The following is a 25492-nucleotide window of genomic DNA, read 5'->3' as shown; positions in this document are numbered from 1 at the left end:
ATAGTTAAAATATGAAAGTAATTTGGGTGGTGGATATGTTAGTCAGTTATCTGGTTTGGGAAGGATAGTGGAGGGATAGAAGAGGGCAAAGGTTTGCATTTATAAAGCGCTTGCTACCCTTGATGGGGTGTTGAAGCGCTTTTTCAACGAGTAACACGCTACTTCGGAACCCAGAAAGGATTAGTAGTGAATTAGTATAGTGAAAATATGAAAGTAATTTGAGTAGTGGATATGTTAGTCAGTTATTTGGATAGAGAAGTATAATGGAGAGATAGAGAAGGGAAAAAGGGTTGAATTTATATAGCGCTTGCTACCCCTGATGGGTGTTGAAGTGCTTTTTTGGAACCCATAAAGGATAGTGGGGAATTAGTATAGTGAAAATATAAAAGTAATTTGAGTGGTGGATATGTTAGTCAGTTATTTGGATTGAGAAAGATAGTGGAGGGATAGAAGAGGGAAAAAGGTTTGCATTTATATAGTGCTTGCTACCCCTGATGGGGGGGTTGAAGTGCTTTTTTCGTCGAGTAGCAGGCTAAGGTACTACAAATAAAATGGAAAGTGTGATTGTATGATAACTATGGTTAACAAAAGAAATATTTTCTGTAATAAAAACGGGTTATACGTTTTATTTAGATTTAAGTTACTTTTAAAATAGGGGTTTCAATTCATGATAATTATGAATGGACATTATTTTGTTACATTTATAACGTTCTTTATTATTAAAATGAAATCAAGTTATTCTATCTATTCTGTTCCATTCCATTTCATGCTATTCAGTAAGTTGCCTTTGTATGTTTTGTTTGGAGTGCCTGTAACCGTCTCGAACAACTACAAGTACTTTTCAAAAATCTGGTTGGGATACACGACTCTACAGCAAAATCTGGAGTTAACACACGTTTGAAGTAGGAAATGTATCAGTCACAGTGAGGGTGTACAGGGGACTCATTTTGTTAGTGGCAATGGTTAGTGCAGGCCCCTCAACGTTTTTGATTAGACATTCTGTTGAGACTTTTAGACTTTTTGTGTTATTGTTTGCTATGAAAATACAGATACTTTTTGTACAGTGTCTGTGTAAAATGTTGAAGTGATCTGGGAGCACCGAGTGAAGGCATGCGGATGCAGATCATAGAGAGAGTGATGAGGAGGGCAGACTGGTGTTTTGAAGTGTGGCTCACAGTGGACAGAGTGGACTTGAGTGTGCAATGCAGAATCTACTGGAATCTTGGGGTGTAACATGACCAGGCAGGGGTGGTTTCGTGTGCAGATATTACTGAAGCCTAGGGGCAGCCAAGGCAGATGGGACTTTTGCTGAGCACGGAAGAGGAGATCGAATGCTTGGAGTTAAGAGTACACAGATAGCCTGAGGCTGCACAGCAGTGCAGATAGGAATCTTGGGGTGTAGGGCAAAGCAAACAGAAGGTTAGGGTGCAAAGTACAAAAAAACGTGGGCGGCTCCGCAGATCAGACAGGAGTCTGGTGGTGGGAGCAAGGCCCAGCTGACAGAAGCTTGCGGTGTAGAGCAACTGTAGGAATTGAGGATGGCAAGTAAGGCAGTGAAGAGCATGGGATGCAGAGACCAGTGCATAACTGACAAATGCCTAGTTGCGACATGCGGATGAGGAAGGAGCCTGTGTGAAATGCACGTCAGACACTTAAAAGTGCAGCTCAAGGAGGATTCTGGAGTGGGTAAGACACACATTCAAATTTTGGGCTGCAGAAAACATCAGAGTTTGCATGTGACAAGCATAGCAAAAAGGTAAAGCTGTGCAGCACAAAGAAACGTCAGGGACAGAGCACAAAAGTCTTGAGGTCTGGTATAGATCAGAACAGAGTCTTAGATTGCACAGGAGAAAGGAGTGGTGTCATGAGAACAGAGAAGATCAGCCACAAGTAGAGTTATAGAGTAGACAGGAATCACGGTCAACGAGTAGAGTATGCATGAGTCTTGGATGCAAGGTAAACAAGAACCTGGAAGGGATGAGAAAGACTGATCGGTGTCTGGGAGTGACAAGCTGACCCATCATGGCCTTGATACACGCGTCGCTGATGAGGAGCTTCAGATTGTAGCTCATCGTACTTACTTTAGCGCGATGGAGTACTTGCTGTTTCCAGACTCGCTGTTGCGCACCAGGAAGCTGGCTTCCTTGCAGGGCTGCAGTCTGCTCTCGGCCTCCCCTCTAGTGACCGCTCCATGGTACCAGCTGCAGAGAAACCAACATCATAAGACCGTGTCCTAGAAAAGCGACTATCATAAAACAATGTGCTGGTGAGGTATCCCCTCTCATGTGGCAAGCTACTTATGCAATGTTTGTAATAGTGGATAGGAGCATTCCAGACAGCCCAGATGGAAATCAAACCTATTGTTTTCTTCATAGTGGTACCCAAGACCCAATGAATTGACTAGCGTCAACACATTCTCAATGTAAATCCTTTACCCTTGTGTGATAGTGCGCTAGCTAGTGAGGTGACCCGCTGAGGGGGAGTGAGAAATTTCTCATAGATCTCAGACCATATTCCCTGAGGTGGGTCTGAGTTTACCTACCAGAACTCTATGGATATATCTTTTCACATTTTCAGGCCTTGTCTCCTCTGGTTGAGCATGGACTAATGAGGTGCATTTTTAAACACATCTGTGAAGGATATTTCAGGCCTTGAATTACTATGTGGCCATTTACTGGAAAAACAGAATAGAGTATTTCTTCATGAGGTTCACAAACCCAGATGCTAGGGTGGCACCAGGCATGGTGAGAGGTGTATTTGTGTGGCCTCATACTGGTTTGCACCCCGATTCGCACTATGCTTTAGTGTACACAAGTGCATTTTAAAGAGAGAAATAAGAGAAAAATAATGAGTGACCTTGTATTCCTGGGAACCTGGGTAGAACTGTACTGATGTTTACAATTGTTCCCTTGGATTTATTTAGGGAAAACGTAGTCAACTTGCGAGGTGCCTACCTGTGCAACAAACCCCCCAAAGCTGACAAGCTTTTAAAAAACAAACTTATGTTCTTATTCTTTCAATAAATTTCAGTTAAACAAGTGGGTAGGTGCTGTGTGTGATGGCGCAGTGCAGGTGAGTAGCAAAATAAGTGTAGAAGTGTTCAGCTGAACAGTGGAAAAGGTACACTACGACCGCATGAATAATTCTTTTTTCCCCCCGGAGTTTTATATAGCGCAAACTTGACCTGAAGGTATCGGGTATCAGAGCGCTTTACATGAGCACCAGTTACGTTACACAAGGGCACATTCATTTTTGTTAGACACGGGGAGATTAAGTGATTTGCACAGGATGTTGAGCGTTGCTGCCGAGACTCGAACGCGGTTCCCCAGATGTGAGGTCGACTGCCCTAGCCGTTAGGCCACATCCTCTCCCCATTTTATCTAATAGTTATCCACAATGCTAGTTAAGGTTTTAGTTTGCACATTTAATGTGCAGCCAAGTATGTGAGTGTTTCGACCCCAGAAATGAATAAAAAGGATAGTCTTCATCAAGGCAACAAGATTATGGTAGCACTCTTTATAGGTGTAATTATGTGTCAAAGGACAATTCTGAACAAATTCTTAGACAACTATGGTTTGGTCAAATTAATTAAGACTGAGATCTTTCACTCTTGGCACTGTCTCCATTTGTCAAGATGCCATCAAACTCAGTTATGATGCCTGTGATCAGGGGCGCAACTAGGTCTTCATTTGGGGGGGGGCTAACATGGCAAAAGAAGGGGCGTGGCTAATGTTAATCAATGGGGCGGAGCTAAAATGGCAGATAATCAGGATCGGTTAATGCCCCCTCACACCTTAAAACCCATACCTGCCCTGAACCCTAAAATTACCCCCGGCACCCCAAAACCCATACCCATCCTGATCCCTAAAATTATCCCCCCCCTGGCACCCCAAAACCCATACTCACCCCACACCCTAAAATTACCCCCTGGCACCCCAAAACCCATTACCACCCTAAAATCAACCCCCTGGAGCCCCAAAGCCCATACCCGCCCTGAACCCTTAAATTACCCCCGGCACCCCAAAACCCATACCCACCCTGAACCCTAAAATGACCCCTGGCACCCCAAAACCCATACCCGCAGTGATCCCTAAAATTACACCCTTGCCCCCCAAAACCCATACTCACCCTGAATCTTAAAATTACCCCTGACACACCAAAACACATACCCACGCTGAACCCTAACATTAACCCCCTCACACCCTAAAACCTATACCCGCCCTGAACCCTAAAATTACCCCTGGCACCCCAAAACCCATACCCATCCTGATCCCTAAAATTATCCCCCCCCCCCGCGGCACCCCAAAACCCATACCCACCCCACACCCTAAAATTACCCCCTGGCACCCCAAAACCCATTACCACCCTGAACCTTAAATTACCCCTGGCACCCCAGAAACCATACCCATGCTGAACCATAAATTCCCTCATTGCCCTCCAAAACCCATACCCACCCTGAACCTTAAAATTACCCCAGGCACCCCAAAACCCATACCCATGCAGAACCATAAATTCCCCTCTGGCGCCCCATAACCACCCTGAACCCTAAAATAGCCCCCTAACATCCCAAAACCCACACCTGCCCTAAACCCTAAAATTACCCCTGGCACTATAAAACACATACCCACGCTGAACCCTAAAATTAATCCCATGGCACCCCAAAACCCACACCCACCCTGAACCCTAAAAGTATCCCCCCCACCCCTGGCACCCCAAAACCCATACCCACCCCACACCCTAAAATTACCCTCTGGCACCCAAAAACCCATACCCATACTGAACCATAAATTCCCCCGGCACCCCATAACCCATACCCACCCTGAACCCTAAAATTGCCCGCTGACACCCCAAAACCCACACCTTCCCTGAACCCTAAAATTACCCCTGGCACACCAAAACACATACCCACGCTGAACCCTAAAATGACCCCTGGCACCCCAAAACCCATACCCACCCTAAACCCTAAAATTGCCCTCTGGAACCCCAAAACCCATACCCGCTCAGAACCCTAAAATGCCTCTCGAAGGTCTCAGAGTAGATAGGTCTCCTGGATTCGCCTTGCCTGGGTCCCCTCTGCTTCTTCGCTGCTGCCCTTGGATGCGAAAATAGAAAGATCCATGGCCCTGTTCACCATTTATCTGGTGAGCAGTGCGGTGGATGTGAATTCCATCCAAGTGCACAGACAGCAGGGTGAAAGGGATGGCAGTGCAGGTGATGCTTTTCCTTTGAAAATTAATTTCTGCTGGTGTCTTAGCCCAGGGTTTGCTGTCTGTGCACTTGTATGGAATACACATCTATACAAGTGCACAGACAGCACACCCTGGGCTATGACACCAGCAGAAATTCCCATACAAAAGAAAAGCGTCACCTGCACTGGCCATGCCTTCCCCCCTGCTGTGCACTTCACACCCCATGCTTATAACCCATCAAGTGCTTAGGTGAAATCCCTGCCTTCAGGCAAGGATTTCACCTCGGCGGCGCCACTCTAAAGGAAATCAAGAGGTGAGGGCAGGGGGGGTTCACTCGAGGAAACTGTTCAGAGGCTGGCTGTCTGCTCGGGCTGCTGGGCCTCTCAGAATGCATAATAAAAATCACATTCTCGGCTCCGATGCGCAGCGTTAGTTAATGATTTCAGTGCGTGTCATCTTAGCCCGGGCAGAGGAGGCGACGGGGGGGGCTGAAGCCCGGTGAGCCCAATGGGTGTTGCGCGCCTGCCTGTGATCGCAATAAGGGATTTTCATACATATGTTCTAATTAGAGCCTAGGTAGGACTATGGGATCACACAATACCTATTGTGAGATATATTAGAGATACCTCAGTGGTGTATGGCACGGAGTTGTTTTTAAAGAATGACCTGTGTTGCACCAGCTCTCATGCCTGTGGAAATAGGCGCTGGTGGAGGTGGTGAGGAGCATTTCATACCTATCCCCAACCTCTCTCCTTTAAAAGTCCAAGGTAGGGCTGTGGAATGACACAGACTTATTTGAGGTGAAACGGACACATTCATAGAGTCTTCCCTGAGTTCTAAGGTGGTGTAAAAAGCAGATATGTATTTAAAGGATTTGTGACCTCTCTCGCACCCAGGTTATGATGCCTGTATATGGCAATGGGAAGTGATGATGTGCACGTTTCTCTTTTTAGAGAGTCCAGGCCCTGAGTGCTACAGTACAACTATATTAAATATGAAAACTTTGTGCTCTCTCTGGACTTACGGCTGCTTCTCCAGAGGGATAACCTTCTCGGTATCACTGTGGTCGGGCGTCACTTGCCGTAGAACTTTCCGCTGCTGCCTCATCGTCTCCTCCTTTAATGGCGACCTCTCGGGTCCGTCAAACTGAACTGCAAAGATAGCAAGTTCATCACAAATACATTAGAGGACAAGATAGTGAAGACTACCATCTCATAGAGGCTACTAACACCATTAATACCTAGGACAGGCTACGAACGATGAATGCAAAGACTTCCAAGGATAATATTGAATATGCTACTTACCAGTATGCATCTGTTCTTGGCATGTAGGGCTGCTAACATTCATATCTATAGCATAGATCGCCGCCTAGTGTTGGGTCCGGATGATTGCACGTTGTTGTCCTGGAAGAGTCTTCGAAGTATCACGAGATAGGTGGCTCCTCCCCTGGACTACAGTGCGCATGGGCATCGGCTCCATCCCCAGATTGTTTTTAGCCATTGTGGCAAAGATGGAGTGTAATAGTGTAAGCGATGTCCATGCTAATGATTGAATGCAAGAAAAGTCTGCAGCCGCTACTGGCGCCGGGGAGGAGGGCGGGCGATATGAATGTTAGCAGCCCTACATGCCAAGAACAGACGCATACTTGTAAGTAGCATATTCAGTTCGAGGCATGTGGGCTGCTAAATTCATATCTATAGCATAGAATACATAGCAGTCCCTCCATTAACGGCGGCCGCCCGTGCCAGCTGCAGAAGTCTGAAAAAGTGTTCTAAGAACAGCCTGTCCTACAGCTGCCTGCTGTTTGGAATGCACATCTACACAGTAATGTTTGGTAAACGTATGTGGTGTAGACCACGTGGCTGCTCTACAAATGTCTTCCAAAGGAATGTTACCTAGGAATGCCATGGAGGCCCCCAGCTTGCGTGTGGAGTGTTCCCTGGGGGGGACCGTTAAAGTGCGCTTAGCTTTCTGATAACAAATCTGAATACACTTAACAATCCACCTGGCTATTCCTGCTTTGGAAATGGGGTTGCCCTTGTTCTGGGCCGAGAAGGCAACAAAGAGCTGTTGTGTCTTTCTGAAATCCTTTGTTCTGTCAATGTAGTACATTAACGCCCTTTTGACGTCCAGTGTATGGAGCATTCTTTCTGCAACTGTTTTTGGGTTTGGAAAGAATGCGGGCAGTTCAATGGTTTGGTTGACATGAAACTGCGACACTACTTTGGGAAGAAACTTTGGGTTAGTGCGGAGCACTACCCTGTTTGAATGAATTTGGATAAATGGCTCTTGTATCGTGAGCGCTTGTAGCTCACTAACACGTCTAAGAGACGTGATGGCAATGAGAAAAGCCACTTTCCATGTCAAGAATTGAATCTCACATGAATGTAGAGGCTCAAAAGGTGGGCCCGTCAACCTGGTGAGGACCACATTAAGGTTCCATACAGGAGCTGGCGGGGTCCTGGGAGGGATGACTCGTTTCAACCCTTCCAGGAAGGCTTTAATGGCAGGCACTCTGAAAACTTAGAGATGCTGCCTGTTTTGAAGGTAAGCCGCTATGGCGGATAAGTGTATCCGAATGGAAGCATATGCTAGATTGCATTTGTAAAGATGTAACAAATAGCAGATGATGTTAGGAATGGATGCATCTAGCGGGTTGATATTGTGTTCTGTACAGTAAATGACAAACCGCTTCCATTTTGCTGCATAGCAAATTCTGGTAGTGGGCTTTCTTGCCTCTCGTATGATGTCCATGCATTCTGGAGGCAAATTAAGGTAGCCAAACTCTAAGACCTCAGGAGCCAGATCGCCAGATTCAGCTGTTGCGGATCTGGATGCTGAATGTCGCCATGGTTCTGCGTCAGAAGCCTGGGTGTGAGGCGCAGCCTTTGATGCGGTACCACGGAGAGTTCTAGAAGCGTGGTGTACCATGGTTGGCGTGCCCATGTTGGAGCAACCAGGATGAGCGTCATCGAGTGTTGCTTTAGCTTTCTTGCCACCAGCGGAATGAGAGGTGCTGGGGGAAAAGCGTACGCAAATTTGCCTGACCAGTACATCCATATCGCATTGCCCTGCGACTGTGGGTGAGGGAACCTGGCGGCAAAGCTTTGGCATTTTGCGTTTTCCCTTGTGGCAAACAGGTCTATCTCTGGATGACCCCACTGCTGAAAGTACGGGTGGAGTACCGATGGATGTAACTCCCACTCGTGCATCTGGTGGCTGTACCTGCTGAGCAGATCCGCCATCTGATTGTCTTTGCCCGGGAGGTGTTCCGCCATGAGGAAGATGTTCCTCTGAATGGCCCACTTCCACATGCTCTGAGCCAGATGAGACAACTGTGGAGAGTGTGTACCTCCATGCTTTTGGATGTAGTACATGGCCGTCATGTTGTCCGTCCGGATCAACACGACTTTGTTGCACAGATGTACCTTGAAGGACTTGAGTGCCATGAAGATTGCCATCAATTCCAGGTAGTTGATGTGCATCTTCTTTTGCTGCGACGTCCATAGTCCCTGCACCGTGTAGTGGAGCACATGAGCTCCCCATCCCTGGAGAGATGCGTCTGTTAGGATAATCTATGGCACAGGCTCTTGGAACGGTCGGCCCTTGCAAAGGTTGTGTGGATTCCACCAATGCAGAGAGTTGTATGCCCGACTGGTCACCAACACTAGGTCTTTCAACTGTCCTTGAGCCGGAGTCCACTGATGTGCCAGACATTCCTGGAGCGGACGCATATGCAACCGTGCGTGCGGGACTATGAAGATGCAGGAGGCCATCATGCCTATCAACTGCATGAACACTCTCGCTGGAAGGGAGTGTTGCGGTCTGAACCTCTGGATTAGCGACTGGATGTTGTCGATTCTCGCTGGGTTCGGCTGAGCTGTGGCAGCCAGAGTATTTATCGTCGCGCCCAAATACTGCCGCACATGGGCTTGGCTGAAGGTGCGACTTTGGATAGTTTAGAGAAAACCCCAGACTGTGAAGGAGATGAATGGTGTGGGACATGTCTGCGGCGCACTGTTGAGCAGACTTGGCTTGAACGAGCCAGTCGTCCAGGTAAGGGTAGACATGTATGTTCTGTCTCCTGAGGTGCGCCGCCACTGTCGCCAGACATTTTGTGAACACTCTGGGGGCAGTGGTCACTCCGAAGGGTAGTACCCTGAATTGGTAATGCCTGTTTTGGATGGTGAACCTGAGGTACTTCCAGTGGGATGGGTGGAGTGGTATGTGAAAGTAAGCATCCTTGAGGTCCAAGGTTGCTAGGAAGTCTCCCTGGTTTAGCAATGGAAGCACTTGCTGCAGTGTTAACATGTGGAAGTGTTCTGAAAGAATGTATTGGTTCAGAGGCCTGAGGTCCAGAATGGGTCTGAGTGAGCCGTCCTTCTTTGGGATTAAGAAGTATAGGGAATACACCCCTGTTCCTTCTTCCTCCACTGGCACGAGCTCTATTGCGCCTTTTTGCAGCATGACGAGTACCTCCTGCTGCAATAAGTGCAAATGCTCTGCTGACATAGGACGGTGCTTTGGTGGTATGTTGGGTGGAGTGGACGTTAACTCCAAACAATAGCCGTACTGGATAAGTTTCCTTACCCACCTGTCTGTGGTGATGGACTTCCAGACTGGCAGGAACTGTTGGAGTCTCCCCCCCGACAGGTGTTGGATGGTCGGGGGGCAGTGACAGGGAGTCACTGTTTGTTGGTGGCGGAGGAACGGGAGCTGTTGTTGCCTCTGCCTCTGCCCTTGGCGCTGTTACCACGGTAACCTCCTCTACCCTGCTTAGGGTACGAGGATTGTGCCCCACCTTTATTGAATGCTGTCTGCTGTGCCAAGTGTCCTCTGGCAACACCTCGATTGCCTGAGCGACGAAAAGTGTTCCCTCTGAATTGCTGAGACTGGAGAGCACCCATGGATTTGGCCGTCTCAGTATCTTTTTTGATTTTTTCGAGGGTGGTGTCAACCTCTGGGCCAAATAACCTGTCTGGATTAACGGGCTGGTTCAGGATAGTAGTCTGGATCTCAGGCTTGAACCCTGAGATGCGGAGCCATGCTTGACGCCTCAACATCACGCTAGTGTTGATTGCTCTTGCTGCCGTGTCCGCTACGTCGAGCGCACATTTGATCGCAGCATTGGAGATGAGCTTGCCCTCTTGTATAAGCATCTCCGCTCCCTCTTTAAACTGGTCTGGAAGGTGTTGCAACAGCTGGTCTAGGGTGTCATAGTGTGCCCTATCATATCTGGCCAACAGAGCCTGCGTGTTCGAGATGCGCCAGATGTTGGCCGCTTGAGCTGCCACCCTCTTCCCCGATGCCTCCAGCACTTTTGACTCCTTGTCTGGGGGAGGAGCTTCACCCGTTGTTTGAGAATTCGCCCTCTTGCGGGCATTAAAGACCACTAAAGAGTCTAAAGGCAACTGGCCCCGTATGTAAGTAGGGTCTCCAGGTGCGGCTCTGTATTTCTTCTCTATTCTGGGGTTGACAACCTTTGCCCTAGTGGGTTCCTTGAAAATGTCTGTGGCATGCTTTAGGACCCCTTTTAAACATAGGAAGAGTTTTTACAGTTTTTTCTGCAGCAGAGAAAGTGTCAAATAAAAAGTCAACTTCCACAGGGTCAGCATGCATTTCCACTTTATGGTTTGTAGCTGCCCTTTCAATCAAGGCATTAAATGCCGCAGAGTCTTCAGTGGGAAACGGTTTCACACTATAAACCTGAGGGTCATGGGCAGTCTGCTGGTCCCCTTGATCACCAGTGTCCATCCACGAGTCCTGTTGCTCATCAGGGTCTGTGTGTGCAGGAAAATTATACTCCTCATCTTGCTCACCCTCATCTCCATCTCAGCAAGTGGGTGAAGGTGTTGCACTCCTCCTAGGGTGTGGAAGAATGTGTTCAACCAGTACTGGTGCCTCTGGTGCTGGTTTTTCCGCTTCAGAGGAATCACAAACAATTCCAGGGGCTGGGATGTGATTTTCCTCTTGTAGAGCGTGAGTTTTCCAGTGTCGGCGTCGATGATACGCGCCGACTGCTCCTCTAATACAGGTTGTCGATGACCTAAACTCCCACTCGGGGGAGTTTGCGTCGACACTGCAGAGTCTTTGGCCACCATCCGCGGTGCAATGGCCTTCAGCGCCACCTTAGGTGGTAGAGTGTAGAGGATCGACATCGAAGTCTTCTTTGGTGGGGCTATCGGCTGAGGTGCCGAAGGAGTTCTCGGCTCCGACGCCGACTCCTTGTCCCGTATCCTTTTGAGTGAGTCCGAGACTTGCTTCGTAAAGGAAGCGGATGGTTTCGTCGACCCGACCGATGACCTCGATCCACCTCCAGGGGAAGATCCGAGCGTCGATGACTTCAGTTTGGCCGCTTGAGGTGCAGGCGTGTCGCCGACCGAAGCGCAACGATCACCTTCCAGGGTCGCAGGCGTCGACGCCGACAGCTCCGGATCAACAGCCTTTGTCTTTTGCGTCGGGACTCCAGACTTCGGCTCGGTGCCCTTTAGCCGACTTTGTCACTACGGGCCTTTTGCCTTTTGGATCGGCAGGCTTGCCCGCTGTAGGTTCGATAGTCTTCTTTGACTTCGACTGGACCACCTTGCTGGATACCGGCTCAACGACCTTTTTCGAGCTGGGTTCCTTGACCACTTTCGGCACCTTTGCCTGGTCGACAGCCTTCTTAGACTTTGAGGCCTCTGAAGACGACGGCGTCGATGGTGGAGCAGACGTCTTCGGTTTCGACGTCGTGTCGGCCATCTTTGTTTTCGTCGACACCGATGTTGTTAGTTTCGGTTTCGATTTCGGTAATGGCTGCTCCGCTGAGGGGTCCGTAGCCGGGCTGGAAGGCGGGGCCGTGGATCGAGGTGTAAGGTCTTGGGTAAGGCCGTGTGGCGATCCCGTGACCTGAGCCATTGTAAGAGTACGAACGGGGCATAGCTCTTCCTCCGAGCTATCTTCCATGGCCCCATATGCTTCTTCGTCGTCCCCTACCTCATCGACGTTTTCCTCTAGGTCTAGGCCTTCGACGTCTGCTCCGTAGTCGTGCTCGACCTCTGTCGATGTAGGTGAAATTTGCAGCTGAAGCTCTAGCTCGTCTGCTTCTGGGTTTTCGAAGATGTCGTCTGGCGCTGGGGCCGACCGCTGGGCCTCGAGGCGCGCCACGCGCCGAAGCTTGATCGTTTTCTTCGATCTAAATCTGGAACAGGCCACACAGTTGGCCTCGTCGTGGTCCGGCGACAGGCACTTGTTGCACACAGGGTGCACGTCGATGTGTGGGTACTTAGAACCACACACAGGACAGTTCTTGAACGGACTCCGTTCCATGCCGTCGAAAGTCTTGCTGCGTTGACAGGGCCTCGATGACCGAAGAGTCACCCGACTCCTCAGATATCCGACTCGACGAGTTGGAGTATACACGAGACCGAACGCGAACAATACGGACGGGGTAAAAGAAGGCCTTTTGGCCTAGAAAAAGTTTTTTTATATCGATTCCGAACAGGAGATGTCGAAATCACATCCGAACCCAATGGCGGAAAAAAACAATCTGGGGATGGAGCCGATGCCCATGCGCACTGTAGTCCAGGGGAGGAGCCACCTATCTCGTGATACTTCGAAGACTCTTCCAGGACAACAACGTGCAATCATCCGGACCCAACACTAGGCGGCGATCTATGCTATAGATATGAATTTAGCAGTCCACATGCCTCGAACCTTAAAGAGCACCGCTGAGAAGGGACTAACATCGCCACTACCAATGGCAGGCCTTTACCAACGACAGGTTGGTAACATCACTTCCACGAACATTTCCATCCTGAAGAGTGGATGGTAAAAACTACAACCTTTTAAGTTCAAATTGCAAGGACCATCACATCACATTGACTATTTATCAAAGTACTGTCTACAGCACACACATAAACAGGATTCCAACATTAAGATTAAATGTCTCCAAATGTTTCTCAGATTCTAAGGCACGCCCTTGCACCTGCATTCCGTCTTTTTAGCTCATTCATGTCATTACAAGAGACCCATACATCTACATTCAGGATATCAGCCCCCCTCCCCCCATAGATATTAGTTTAGCCTGAGGTGCTTTTCATCCTCACTGTAATTTAACATCTTGTTTTCTACGCTTAGTTAGGAAGGCGTTTCAGGACAGGAACTTCTGGCTTGCTTTCTTTATGCTCCTCATTGATAAAAGATAAAAGTGTCAGAAATATGTCTATGTTTGCTTGTCACCTGGTGCACAAAGGGAACGGTCTGGTAGTTAGGACCAGACTGTGCCAGAGGATTGATTTCCATGAAGTTTGTTGTTTCGCTTATTGGAACCGCAAAAACAAATAAAGAGGTGTAGTGATGCACAGGGACATGTTCACAGTAGCTATAAAGCAAAGCATCACTACAAGTAATTGAGGTGTAATTGTGGGAATGAATGTCAGAAAAAATGGTTAAACTCTAAACACAGTAACGTGTCAGACTACATTTAAATCACAGCACAAATGGGCCAATTCCCTTTTCTTTACCTGAAAGCGCCCTCACAATATGCTCTTTTTTCCACTCCCACGGCTGCTCATACTCTGCTGCTGGCCTCCCGTCATTCTCAGGTAGTCTTCCATTGTTGGTGCGGGGCCTCCTCTCCTGGGGGGAGGAGACCAGAGAATCAAGCCTGGGGCCAACTTCCACATCTCCCTCCATTGGTTCATAGGGTGTGTCATAGAGCTGGGTTCCTTTGCCCAGCAAATCTCGGGAGGCCCGCCTCTCTACTTTGGCGCCGGTCACTGTGACCTCACTTGGGCTGTCAATTTCCACCAGGAGGCTGACTTTCACTAGCGGGTCCTTGGAGCCTCTTCGGCGGATATCTGAAAAAGAGGACAGTGGTAGTAAAACATCAATGGAGGTTAAACAAGGACAGCAGAAGAAGTAAAAAGGTAGTTGGAGTTTCCAGAAAAAGAGGTGTGATAATAATAGCCCAGAGGGAAAATCTGGAAGCAGAGAATGGAGTATGCAAACTGGGAGAATCAACGTGGAAAAAAAGCAAAACAGTTGGAAATTCATGGGAAGATTTTAGATTAAAATAAGAGAGGGGGAAAGCAAGAATAAAGATTGGGAATCAGAGGAAGACAAGGAAAACCTAAAGGAAGCTTATGGAAGATGAGAAAAGCCACATTTTGGAACAATAGAATGGGCTATGAAAATTTGTAGCGCGATTCTGGGAATAAAGGTGCGTTGGTGAAAGACTAGGACAATGATTTTGGAAGGAGCAGAGAGGTAGTGAAACCAATGGGAAGATACTGGAAGGAGGAAGCGTAGCTGAAAAACAGGGGGGTGGGGGGGATTCTGAAACAAAGGGGTTCCAAAAACCCTAGAGATTTGATAAGAGGCAGGCTGCCCAACCTGGTGGAGTTGTTCTTTAAGGAGATTTCTCAATAAGGGATTACATTCCTCTCCAATGTAACGTTTTCCCTTTAGTAAATAACCTCTAAAAACAACGAGTCGATTGCTTTATAGGTAAATAACTCTTATTATTAATAATATTTATTTAGAGGATACAGCCATTTTTTAGGACTTTTTAGCCACTTAAGGTGGAAGATGCCTGGAAACCTTGCCTGCATATCTTTTGTAATCACTCTGAATTGTTGTGCGTCTTTCACGAGAACAAAATCCCGTTGCCAGGGAGATATCAACTGTGTATAAACCTGGACTGGTGATCAGCTAAAATAAGAGCAAAAAATGTTCAAATCTGCCACTCACTCGGGCCTATATGGCTCAGGAGCTAGAGCTGGTTTATCTCTTAAGAACTAAAGTAATGCAGGCCATGCCCCAAGAGGGTGGCACAGCCGAGCACAGACAAATATCCTATCGTAACTGAAGCATTAACAAGCTCAGCTCCTTACTCATGAGTTTGTAAAGCTCGCCTTAAGCTTTCTAATTTGGAATAGATCTAATCAATCCGTCGACCTTGCTTAGAGTACCTGGAGAAATCAAATCCTCTGCCTGTTTTGGTTTCAAAGAATGCAAAGTAAGCTGCTCCAAACTACATACTGCCAATGCTCAACTCTGATTCGACCATGTACAGGAAATAGAACAGATGAAAGATCTTGGGAATCTGAGTTGGGGTGTAACATGCATATCCATTTTGAACTTATAGGTAGGGCTGTTAGAAACCAATGGATTGAGCTTATGCTGTCACAAAACCCAAAGCGAAACTCACACCTGGAGGCTTGTGCCAAAATTAAACCGGAGTACAGTAAAACGTCTTGATTTGGGAATGCATTGCTACCGCTTCCAAAACCACTTTGAATGTACATGAACTGTACATGGCTATGTAAGAGTAGCTGCAGATGTGAGCAGAGATTAGCCTCAGAGGAGGCTTGTAGCCACAGCAGCCTCACCATAAATGTTCTGTCCCTCTGATCAAATCCTTAAGTATGTCCCAGACCATATGGATGTGAACTAGGTATACCTTAACGTCTTTTGAAAGTTTAAGACACTGGAGAGTGCTGACACTCATCAAGTTGTAGAAGGAATGGAAATTGTTCTCATCTTTTAACAATGCAGATTTGACTAAATCAGAAATGGCTGATCTGAGAGCACTGCTTAAGAAAATTAGAAAAAAACATGTAGGCTCTTTAGGAAATGTCTCTTGTCACACATCTACAAACCCCAGCATCTTCCCTCATAGCTGCCAAGCTTCCTAGGTCCATGTATGATTTGAGGGTCCAGTCCAGGTTTTTTCTTTGAATTCAGGGACTTGTAGTCCTCTTTTATAAAAAAAAAAATAAGGCTACAAGTCCCAGAATTCAAAGAAAAAACCTGGGCGGGTGCAGAACATTACACACGGACCTGGCAAACTTGACAGGGCTGTTCATGAACGTAAGAAAGGCTTCAGAGAACGGACATCTCTCTGCTCTCTATTTTGAGTTTGTAGCTTCTATTTTCCGTTTTAAAACACAATTAACAGACCCAGCTAATACCATTGGATCACTACTCACTGCTACTTTCAAACTCAACCCTCATAGATCTTTGAGCAACTCCTGGTTGGGGCAGTAAATGGAACAGAGTTATTACAAATGAGCTGCTACTAACTGCAATAATCCACCAACCACCTGGGTCATTCTTACTTGTTAATACAATGAATAGTGCTGTACTTATAACTGATGCATTAAAGAAAGTGGAACAATATTGCTTACAGCCCAATCTGTAAAACAGTTTCTAGCCCTAAAGTCACCTTGGTTTCTTTCAGACAATGTCTGTGTAAAATGAGTTGAGCACCGCACAAGCCTGTGCTTGCGCTGTTTGCTTTCAAGTCTTGTACATAAAGTCTAAGAAACTCTACAGCCGAGCCAAGGGAAATGAATGCTTTCTCTTCCTATGCTCATGTAGCATTATCTTCTCCCACCCATACCAGCTTGGCCCCTGTAAAATCCTCCTTCACATAGCTTCCCCTGCACACTTAGAATCCACCACTTTCTCTCTAGATCCCCACCTCCCACCACCCGTCTGCCCCACAAGGGAAGTCCACCCATCTTCTGGGTCTGTCCTCGTAGCATAGTACACTTCCGAAGGCCTAACTTAAGTCCAAATGCCCACTCTCCCCTCTTCTTTCGCCCACCTCACGACCCCTAACTTGAGCACCCCTCAGCATCCACAGAGAAGGACCCCTCCCTCCCTCACACGGGTCCCCAGGCTATTCTCATCACCCAAATTCTCTATCCCCGTTATCACAGGAATAGGCAGGGAACATCCTCCCTTGAGACTCCCTAGACCCCCCTCACAGCTAACCTCCCTGACCAGAGCCCAATCCAACTTGGCGCTCCCCGTTGAACAACCTCGCATCAGATGCATGCTCATCAACAGCAGATCTGCTTCAAAACACGCAACAGAATTAGCAGAAGCCATACTCTCACATGATATTGATGTTGCCTTCATCACAGAAACCTGGCTCAACTCCATGTCAGCCCCCATCATGGACCTGCTTGTACCACCAGGATTTTCTATCACGCGCAAAGACCGCCAGAAGCAGAGAGGTGGAGGTGTAGCCATCATTCACAAGACTAACCTAGACATCACGGAAAGCGCACCCTACCTATACAGCTCCTTCGAATGCCTCTCTATCAGTATCAAATCCTGTGCAAAGAGTGCTACAGTTTGCCATCTCCTCTATCACCCACCAGGCAATTCAAAGGAATTCGAAACGCATCTATCCGACCTAATCACCCAATGTGCGCTCAACAACGCCAATAACATAATCCTGGGCGATTTCAACATTAGATGGAACGATACTAACAACCCACTCATACAATCCCTCAACAACCTTCTGTTAGAAAATGATCTGACACAACATTGCTCTGAAGAAACACACTACAGAGGAGCGACACTCGACGCAATCATTGCGGACAACCACACAATCACCATCGACTACACCATTCCAGTAGACTGGTCAGACCACCATTTAATTCTTTTCCGCATCAAACAACCAGCGCCAACTCGACTCATAACACAAGCTCCCCCCAAATGGACTAGGAATATTGCCCAAGTCCCTCAGGCCATCCTAGAAGACGAACTAAACACTCTCCTCCCAAACTCATCGGAGCACCTCTCAACCACTGACCTCACCTCTCTCTACCACTCCAACTTGACGACCACCCTTGACCGCCTGGCCCCCTTGAAATTAAAAAAACCCAGAAACATTCCATCGAGATCGTGGTTCACCACGGACATCAATGATGAAAGAAGACTTCTCAGATCCCTTGAAAGAATATGGAGGTCCAATCCATCCTCCCTTCACCGTGAACAACTCAAGACGGCACGCAGAACATACAACAAACTCATCAAGGAAAAAAAATCTTCCTTCTTCTGCTCTGCTCTAGATAACGCAAAAAACCGCCCTAAAGAGCTCTTCAACATCATCAGAAGTCAAACATCCGAATCTAGCAAATCCGTCTCAGTGGCCTCCAAAAAACAATGCGACAACTTCGCCAACTTTTTTAACGAAAAAATCATCAAGATCGACCTTTCTCTCACCACTGCCCCTTCTTTTCCCAAGGAGAACATCACCCCAATATTGACTGACACCACCTTATCGATCCCACCCACTCAATGGTCCGTCTTCACACCGATTCAGGAAACAGAGATCATCAACCTGATCTCCAACGCCAAACCGTCATCCCACTCCCTGGACCAGCTTCCTATGAACTTGACCAAAGCCCTGAAACACACCCTAGCTCCAATCTGGTGCAAAATCATCAACAGCTCGCTGAGCTCAGGGACCATCCCAGACTGCCTCAAGGTCGGCCAAGTCACGCCGCTACTAAAAAAAACAGGGTTAGAAACAGAAGATATGAACAACTTTAGACCCGTGTCAAATCTCCCTCTGTTATCCAAAACACTAGAAAAATGTGTGCTCCCACAGCTAACCCAACACTTAGAGAACATCAAGCTCCTTGACCCCCACCAATCGGGTTTCAGGAAAGGATGCAGTACTGAAACTGCCATCCTCAATGTCATAGACGATCTCCACAAATGACTTGACTCTGACCAATGCTGCCTTCTCATTCTCCTTGACCTTTCGGCCGCCTTTGACACTGTTGATCCCACGCTGCTCCTAAAAGCCCTTCAAGATAGAGCAGGCCTGGAACTGACGGTATTGAATTGGTTCTCCTCCTTTCTACACAATCGCTACCAAAGAGTAAAAATCAAAAACTTTGAATCCGACCCACTACCCGTCAGTAGAGGTGTCCCTCAAGGGTCAGTACTCTCCCCCCAACTCTTCAATATCTACATGGAACCGCTTACCACAATACTCAGGAATTCCAACATCCCCTTCCACCTCTACGCTGATGACACACAACTCTATCTGGAAACCACCTGTATGGATGACATTCTCAAACTTAACGACATGCTCAATGACGTTCAACAATGGCTCTCACAAAATCACTTAAAGCTCAATCAAGAAAAAACTGAAGTTCTTCTCATCTCCAACAGAGACGAAAACCCCCAAATTGAAGAATGGCTCAAAGCCATCGACGCCATCAATGTCACCCTCAAGCCAAAAGACTCGGTCAAATCCCTAGGAATCACCTTAGACCCCAAACTAAACATGAAAAAACACATTGCTAACTCCGCCAAAAGCGCTTTCCTCAATCTGAAACTTCTCTACAAAATAAAACCATTCCTGCATCCCAAGGACCTCCAACAGGCCACTCAAGCTCTGGTGCTCTCCAGAATGGACTATGGAATCGCAACCCTGACCGGCTCAGCCAAATCACACCTTGGCCCCCTGAAAACCACCCTCAATGCCGCGGCTAGAATGGTCACAGGAACCAAGAAATTCGACCACATTTCCCCCGCGCTCAAGGATCTGAAATGGCTCCCTATTGAACAACGAGCAAACTTTCGAACAGCATGCCTTACACACAAAGCCCTCCACACAGGCAAACCAGAATACCTGGCTGCGAAACTCAAAAGGGCTGGCCAGTCCAGGACCCTCAGAAGCTCCAACACGCTTCTTCTCATCCGTTGAAATCGCGAAAACGCAAAACTCTAAGCAAATGCTTTGCAGGTAATGCTCCCAGGATATGGAACGCCATCCCTCCCCACATCAGAATGACATCCCACTTCCCAAAATTCAAGACTTTACTCAAAGCCCTCTTCCTGGAGGACACCTGAACTGTAAGGGGATGCTCATAGTTCCCCTAACCCTTGTAGTCTTTATGATCTGCATGTTCTTGTTATCCTCTTGAACTGTACAGCTATCAATCTTTCTTCGCCGTCAAGGCACATTGTTATACCTGATGTGAAGCGCTCTGATACCCTTGGGTCCAGCTAGCGCTATACAAAACGTATAATAAATAAATAAATAAAATAAGTAAGTATGTTATTTGTTTTATAAAAAACTTTATTAGCCTGAAGAAAGATCACACAATACTATTGTCCTGATTTATTGTTAAAAGGACACAAGCTCTCAGTGAGAGTGGGGGGCATGGGCAGTGTGATACCCTTACTCTGATGGCCAGCGATGCAGCCGCAGCCCGTGCAGGTAAGAGCGGTGGGGCCGGGGGGATTTCGACAGACGATGAGGGAAACTTAATTATTTATTTCATTTTCCCTCGTCGTCGTCTGTCGAAATCCCCCCCAACCTGGCGCCACCGTCCTTACCTGCACGGGCCGCGGCTGCAGCAATGTCAGGTTGTCAGAGTAAGCTTTCAGTTGATGGAGCAGACAGGGCTACAACCGACACAAAACTGTCAATCTGCCCGATTCAAAATAGGGTGGGACCAAGAATTTGGGGACGGGGATCCTTCATATTTGTGAAGGAGTACCTTATTTGCGAAATTTTAAATCCGGGCGTATTTTCCATAGTCCACACTTGGAACCAAGTATGTCTTATGCAAGTCTGAACAACACTGAACTATCTCAAAACTCTATCTGCAAACATGGATTGTACCAGGACCCTTTGTCTTAAAAACCAATAACATTAACTTGCAAACAAGCTTGCATATTGCAGCCGCACATTAGACTTTATTTTGCCATGTACAATGGAAGATTTATGGGGGCCTCAAACTATGCATCCTTCAAAAAAAGATCACTCTAACATTGTTTTTACTCGGTTTTACCACAGTAAAAATAAAAGCTTCTTAAGGGTTTATTTACTGTTTAATGAGCTTGCAACAACAAGGGTCGGTTGGAGGAGGCCCTCTCTTAAGGATCCAATAGGATCACCCGCAATAGATACAGACATCAGCCTTCCTGGAAGGGATCTCGGTGATGAAAGTGCATCAGCCAGTGTAGTGCACTCACTTTCATGACTGCTGACCTGAATGTTGGTGTTGTTCCAGGCTGAGGTGCAGGGTCCGAGGATGAGGACCTCGGTTTTCTCTGAGTTGAGCTTCAAGCAGTTGTCCTTAATCCAGGCTATGATGTTCTTCATTCATCCATGGAAGCCGAGTCTGGTGTCTTCGGGATTCTTCATGCGTGAGAGGATGAGCTGGGTGTCGTCGGTGTAGGATACTATGCTGAGCCCATGCTGTCTGACGATTGCCGCGAGGGGAGCCATGTAGATGTTAAAGAGCGTGGGGCTGAGTGATGATCCTTGGGGTACTCCGCAGTTGGCATCGGTCGGAGAGGAAGGGAGGGAGTCTGATCCTCTGGGTTCTGCCAGAGAGAAAGGATTGGATCCAGTCGAGGGCGGCTCCTTGTATCCCCGTGTCGTGAAGTCTGGCTGCGAGTGTGCGATGTGAAACCGTGTAGAAGTCTGCGGTGAGGTCTACAAGGATGAGGGCCGCCATGTGTCCCTGGTCGAGTAACATGCGGATGTTATCAGTAGCGGCGAGGAGGGCGTTCTCAGTGCTGTGATTGCTGCGGAATCCAGACTGGGAGGCGTCTAGGATAGAGTTCTCTTCTATGAAGGTGGTCAGCTGGGCGTTTACGAGTCTCTCGGTGACTTTGGCTACGAAGGGGAGGAGCGAGATGGGCCGGTAGTTTTTCAGGTCCGTTGGGTCGGCCGTGGGTTTCTTGAGGAGGGGTTTATCCTCCACCCACTTCCAGTCATCTCCGCAGATGCCGGATCTGAAGGATGCGTTGATGGTCCGTACTAGTTCAGGTGCGATGGCGGCGGCCCTGTGGAATATGTGCGGTGGGCAGGGGTCCTGAGTGAGTTTTCTTCATGGTCACGGTGATGTGTTCTACGGTGGCGGGATTTCAGGTCATGATGGTTGGCTTATCGGCGGCAGTGGGGAGGGGGATGGTGTCCGGCGTCTTTTCGCTGAAGTTGTCGTAGAGGGCCTTAATTTTCAGATGGCATGTATGTGGTGGGTGGATGATGAAGACTTTGATAACAGTACAGAGGAAGGGTGATGAGAAGTGCTTGAGGGCTATAGAGGCCATAGAATCAGCACACTAGATGAGAAGGGAAGGCGATGAAGAAGTGTAAGAGAGACATGGAGGCTCTGACCTCAGTAGACTAAAAATGAGCTGATAAGATAGGCAAATAAGGAGGACTAACCCCTTACCGCAGAAGTCCTAGGTTCAAGGCAAACAAAGGTAGGCTAAATAAAGGCTTAAATACTTCAAATTCATTGCTTTGTTACACATTCGCAAATGAAGGCCATGGTATCAAGACCCTGGGATCAAGCCAAACAAAGGTAGGATAAGAATGTCTTAAAGACCTAAAATTCATTGCTTTTAAAAACACCCACAAATGAAGATAAAAGAATCACATCCATTCCATTTGAATACAGACTGTTTTGGCATGTTTGCGATGAATTTGGAGAAAAACTGTGTACATTTTCCTCCTATGTTTTGTACAATATCTTTGTTCTCCGACAGAAATCAGAAAAAAACACACGCCTTTATTTATATTTATTTTCATCAGAACTAAACTGCATTGACCTATAGTTTTAGAAATAAATGAAAGACTTGGAACAAAAGCCTGCCACTTTTAAGTTCTAGAAACACAGGCTCGAAGGAAACAAATCTTGTTTCAGTTTTACCAGTGTTATATATTAGGGCTGAGAATTGTATATTCTATGTTATTCTACTCACAAAGAAGGTAGCAGCTTGTGCATGGCCAAAATACATCTGGACCTCCACTGAGAAACTACAACGGTGCTAAATTGAATGGAAAACAATATTTGCACCCGTTTCAGCGCTATCACCAATTTGGAGCAGGGTAAAAAATATGTTGCCTTTAAGCCTGAGTTGCACTCGGTAAATGCAAATCCAAAATGTGGCACAGATAACCACAAATCTAGGGCCCACAGATGGAATACATACCTGGGCCGGATATTATTTATATGTAGACGTTTCTGCAACTGACTATCAGGCCTAGATTACGAATACCTCGGTAATTTAGCGTTATTTACCAGACCCTATAAATAACAATACCATGGGGATTAATGATTGTTATGGCATCCATCATGTCGAAACTGGACTATGCGAAGGCAATTTATGCCGGCTTACCTGATGTCTTGTTGCATCGACGTCAGGTGACAGAACGAAGCAACTAGGATGGGCTTTAGGGTCCCTAGACATACACTTTACCCCTTTGTTAAAAGAACTACACTAACTCCCAGTTAAAGAATACAGGTTCAACTTTGTTACATGGTTTTCAAGAGCTTAAATAATTTCCCCCTGGAATTTATTTCAGACAAAAAGACGCAATTTGAGGATAGCATGCTCTAATTTATCAATTGTTCCAAGATATAGAAAGTGTAGATCTGGTGGGTGTAGCTTTTCGGTTATAGCCTCTCCCAGTTGGAATCTTTTGCCAAGTACAAATCGATCTGTGACGGATACTTTTTCCTTAAAAAAAATCCCTAAGACCTGGCTTTTTGAACAAGTGTATGGGGCTTATTGAATCAGATTATGACCCTTCTATAAGCTAGTGCCAAGAGACCTACGGTGGACGTGAGCTCTACACGTTCTTATTAACATAACATCTTTATTTATAAGATGCGGAAAATTACAGACATTATGAGTGTTCCACTGATATTGGGGCAAACATGCACACTTTACAGCTTACTGCACCGAAATCTGAATGACCATTTCTTTACTGGGATTCCCCCCCCCCCCCCCCCCCCCCCCGATACATTTCTGCAGGTTTGGGCTACTGAAATTTATAGGGTGAAAAATTTGACTGCCATAAAATATCAAACTCATAATGCCAACATCTGTGCAAACACTGATTTACACGGTTGCCAAAAGTTTATGAGGCACTTGTAATAGATGCCCGTATGACTTCTAGGGATACCATTAGACAATTTTAGTTGGAGAATGATGCTACTACACCTTTGACATATCTCCTCTCAGAACACTGTGTAATTGACAATACTCAGTAAGGTTCTTACTCTTATCCTTCTTATAGCTCTTAAAACCTAAACACTATCGTCTTAAGAGGTCTGCTCACATATTTTAAGTGATGTTTCGTCAAAAATACAGTCTAATGCAATGAAGGATGTGTATTTTTGATTCTATTAGGAATATATATGCATCTTTCTCCTCTGCATTGGTACATACATGTATTTGTGGGATTTGCAGAAATTTGTTTATCTGTATAGATCGATTGTGCAGGGATTTCAATATACAATAGCATGCCAGCTTTGGGTTATGGAGTTCCCTTTTCTGAAAAATCAAGCTTTATGTTTATTGTCAATCATTAAGTTTAAGAAGCAGTTCTTTTAACCCCTTGGCCGCGGCGGTTATTCCTCCGCAGCGCTAGGGGGGAGGGGGTGCCGCGCGGCGCCACCATGCTCATGATGGAACCACTCCGTCACGAGCCGCGGTGGCGCTATGCTTGTGACGGAATGGTTCCGTCACGAGCGTGCAAGGGGTTAAGGACTTGTTTCTATGAGGCTAGTCAAAAATATGATGTTAAATGGCAAGTAATATTTCAGACGATCCAGAATCGCGAGTCCCAATTTTTCATGGGCAAACATAGCTTTTTAATGCTAATTCTAGACAAAAAAAATCCATGGAAAGGAACTACCAGGGCTCTCTTATTTTCAATGTTTTTTAGGTATAGGATGTATGGCTAAGTGGAGAAGAATCGACATAGGAGTTATTTTGATCAATGATACCCCTAAGTGTAATAAGGAAAAATATTCCATCTTTCTAATAGATATTTATTTTTGTTGTAATAAAGGGGCGTTGTTTAGTTCATAAAGATCCCCATAATCTTCAGAGATCCGGCTACCCAAAAATCTCTTTTAAGATTTTTATTATAGCTTGTAGCAGCTAGATAGGTCTTCCATCCTAGCATAGAAAATAATGCCTTGATCTTTGTTGGATTTATTTTATAGCCCGCAAGCCCAGTGAATTCTGCTATTGTTTCCAGCACTAGCTGCATATAATTTAGTTGAGCCTGTAGCATCTATAGCATATTGTCCACATATAATCTGTAACTGTGGTGCAGGAGGAAAAACTAACTTAATATCCTTTCCAAGTTCAGTGTCCAGTGATTCAATAAACATAGCAGATAATATAGGGAACATGGGACAACCCTGTTATGTCCCTCGAATAACGGTTATATCATTTACTAATTTCTTAGTAATGTTAATTTAATAATAAAGAATTACATAAGCTCTCACAAAGTTAGGCTTCAGTTCAGAAATGTAACAAATCTGAGCTCCCAAATTGAAAGTTACGTTTTTTAAAGTAAATCACAATTAAGGATGGGCAGTAGCGCCACTTTAAATAAGGCACTTACAATGCATACCTCCTTCTCAGTGTTTTCTTCTATTTAAGGGAGATTTGGGATCTGAAGCAGAATCAAAGAGATTGACTCCAAGAAGTGAGTTGAATAAAAATAAACGGCAGCTGTCCAC

The 25492-nt window shown here is 46.4% G+C and overlaps 1 protein-coding gene and 1 pseudogene across 2 annotated transcripts in view; both read right to left on the bottom strand.

The window, feature by feature from the left end:
- Window positions 1–25492, bottom strand: part of SHE (Src homology 2 domain containing E) — a 135545-nt gene that overhangs the window by 25146 nt on the left and 84907 nt on the right. For both annotated transcript variants that reach the window (XM_078670269.1, XM_078670268.1), the window contains 3 exons: window positions 13694–14029; window positions 6214–6340; window positions 2082–2201 (listed from right to left, as the gene is read on the bottom strand). In XM_078670269.1, the coding sequence (XP_078526395.1) occupies window positions 2082–2201; window positions 6214–6340; window positions 13694–14029 (583 nt within the window). The remainder of the gene's footprint in view (window positions 1–2081; window positions 2202–6213; window positions 6341–13693; window positions 14030–25492) is intronic.
- LOC144799278 (uncharacterized) lies at window positions 7445–10943 on the bottom strand (annotated as a pseudogene).

Source organism: Lissotriton helveticus, chromosome 12, assembly GCF_964261635.1.
Source record: "Lissotriton helveticus chromosome 12, aLisHel1.1, whole genome shotgun sequence".
NCBI classification, from domain to species: Eukaryota; Metazoa; Chordata; class Amphibia; order Caudata; family Salamandridae; genus Lissotriton; species Lissotriton helveticus.
This window is presented reverse-complemented; position numbering and strand designations above follow the sequence as displayed.